The following is a 2,534-nucleotide window of genomic DNA, read 5'->3' on the forward strand; positions in this document are numbered from 1 at the left end:
CCTCCTATTGAAATAGTGTTTCTTAATATCCAACCTAGACCTCACCCACTGCAACTTGAGACCATTGCTGAAAGCTAAGGAAATAAGCCACACAATAGTCTCTTTCCTCAGAGCTTTACAGCTGAGCTTTCGGGGCCCAGAAGTTTTATGGTGCACAATCTCAGCTGCCTGCCTCACAGTCCTGCTCCCAAAGCTCAGCTAATTTTATTGGGTTTCCTGACTTCCCTCTCCGCTCCATACTGGCCCGTCAGCCCCAGCACTGCGTCCTCACTGCAAGTTCCTTGCCAGGCTGCACCAGATCCGATCCCAGTCCCGCAGCATGGGGAGCCCAGATTGCGGTGGGGGAGGGGAGGAAGGCGGAGATGATCCAGCAAGTGTACTGGGTTGGAGAGGAGGGGAGCGAGCAACAGTGTGGGGCTTTGGGGGAAAAGGCTGAGCTGAGCTGGGGCATTGGACGAAGAGGCGGAGAAGCAAGCGGGGCTCTTTTGGGAGATGGGACAGTGGAAGCTGCCTTGTGGAAAGAGGTGGGGCTGGGGGCAGAGCTTTGGGGAATAGACTGGGCAGGGTGCGGGTCCTCATGAGGTCCAGTTAAAAATAATTAGAAATGTGGCAATCCTATGAGTTTTACACAGATCAATTCCTCAGTTTGTCACACTGACACAGCACAGTAAGGCCAGGAAAGGATTTGATGTCACTTTGACTGTGCAGTCAGTGATTCAAGGAAGGGGGCCCAGCACCATGTCACCAACCAGCTCTGCACGGAGCTCAATCTCAGATTCAGAGCACATGAAGGAAACGTTAGGCCCCATTATGAATAAAGAGCTGGAGCAGCCTTTCCCGGATCTGTTTTGTCCTCACCCCGTAGATGATGGGGTTTAGCATGGGGGGCATGAAGAGGTACACATTGGCAATGAGAACGTGAAAACGAAGGGGCACATTCTGGGCAAATCTGTACATGAGGGAGATGAAAAGACGTGGGATGTAAAAAGCTAAAATGACACAGAGGTGGGAACCGCAGGTTTCAAAAGTCTTGAGCCGGGCATCCTTTGTGGGGAGGCTGAATATGGCCCTGAGGATCTGGGTATAGGACACAGCGATAAAAATCCCATCCAGACCAATCACACAGAATGTCACAAAGAGGCCGTAGAAAGTACTGACGTGGGTGTTGGCGCAGGCCAGCTTCGCCACGGCTATGTGCACGCAGTACGGCTGGGGGATGATGTTGGTTCTGCAATACGGCCACTGTCTTACCAAGAAGGGATAGCGCAGTATGACCATGCCACTGCGCAGCACCACGGCCAGGCCAATCTTGGCCACCAGGGGGCGTGTCAGGATGGTGGAATGTCTCAGGGGATGGCAGATGGCCACGTAGCGATCCAAGGCCATGGCCACACAGATCCCAGACTCCATCACTGAGAAGCAGTGAGTGAAGTACATCTGGGTGAGGCAGGCACTGAAATTGATCTCCTTGGAATTGAACCAGAAGATTGCCAGCATTTTGGGCAGGGTGGACGTGCACAGGATCAGGTTGGTAACAGCCAGCATGCAGAGGAAATAGTACATGGGCTCATGGAGGCTCGGCTCCGTCTTCACAATGAAGAGGATGGTGAAGTTCCCCAAGACGGCGATGGCGAACATGGTGCAGAAGGGGATGGAGATCCAGACATGGGCTGCCTCCAGGCCAGGAATGCCCAGCAGGATGAAGGTGGAGGGGTTGGTGAATTCAGTTGTGTTGGAATCTGACGTGGAGTAGGAGAGAAGGTGTCTCCTGCTTGTACCACATGTTTCCATGACTTCCTGTATATGCCCAGAGTGATGGTAGCAGTAAAATTACCTGGATGGAGAGACAGTGTTAATATGAGACAATGGACACACTACTGGGGGCTGTTCTCATTGGTGAAGCAGATTGGTCACCCTTCACATACTGAAAAATGATATTTTAAAAATTCAGAGAAATGAACTATGAACAAATAACCTTACTAATCTCAAGTCCATATTTTATGATGCTCCCTGCTTCAATAATTTCCACTCATCATGCTGTGGGAAACCTTACTGTGCACCAGTAGGAAACACAAGTGTGGACACTGTTTATCCATCACTGTTCCTTAGGCCTTGTCTACACTACCAAGATTTTTGCAAAAAAGCAGTTTTTGACGAAGAAACAGTGGGGGTGTACACGCTGCAAAGGCACTTTCAACAACGGAACTGCTCAGTTTCAGTGACAGAATATAATGACGAAGCTTTTGACAAGATCTCCCACAGTATTCTTGCCAGCAAGTTAAAGATGTATGGGCTGGATGAATGGACTATAAGGTGGGTAGAAAGTTGGCTAGATTTTCGGGCTCAACGGGTAGTGATCAATGGCTCCATGTCTAATTGGCAGCCGGTATCAAGTGGAGTGCCCCAAGAGTCGCTCCTCGGGTCAGTTTTGTTCAATATCTTCATAACTGATCTGGAGGATGCTGTGGCTTCCACCCTCAGCAAGTTTGCAGACGACACTAAACTGGGAGGAGAGGTAGATACGCTGGAGGGTA

General features: G+C 50.4%; 1 protein-coding gene across 1 annotated transcript; it reads right to left on the minus strand.

Moving 5' to 3' along the window:
* Window positions 1-798: 798 nt before the first annotated feature.
* LOC140900068 (olfactory receptor 52R1) lies at window positions 799-1,791 on the minus strand. Its single transcript, XM_073316645.1, has one exon. It carries the CDS (start codon window positions 1,789-1,791, stop codon window positions 799-801), a length of 993 nt encoding a protein of 330 aa, XP_073172746.1.
* Between the last annotated feature and the right edge of the window lie 743 nt (window positions 1,792-2,534).

The sequence above is a fragment of the Lepidochelys kempii genome, chromosome 1, assembly GCF_965140285.1.
Source record: "Lepidochelys kempii isolate rLepKem1 chromosome 1, rLepKem1.hap1, whole genome shotgun sequence".
Classification (NCBI taxonomy): domain Eukaryota; kingdom Metazoa; phylum Chordata; order Testudines; family Cheloniidae; genus Lepidochelys; species Lepidochelys kempii.

Bases quoted from the DNA above. Each gene is read 5' to 3' on its own strand.
- LOC140900068 (XM_073316645.1), bottom strand. From the start codon at position 1,791: ATGGAAACATGTGGTACAAGCAGGAGACACCTTCTCTCCTACTCCACG.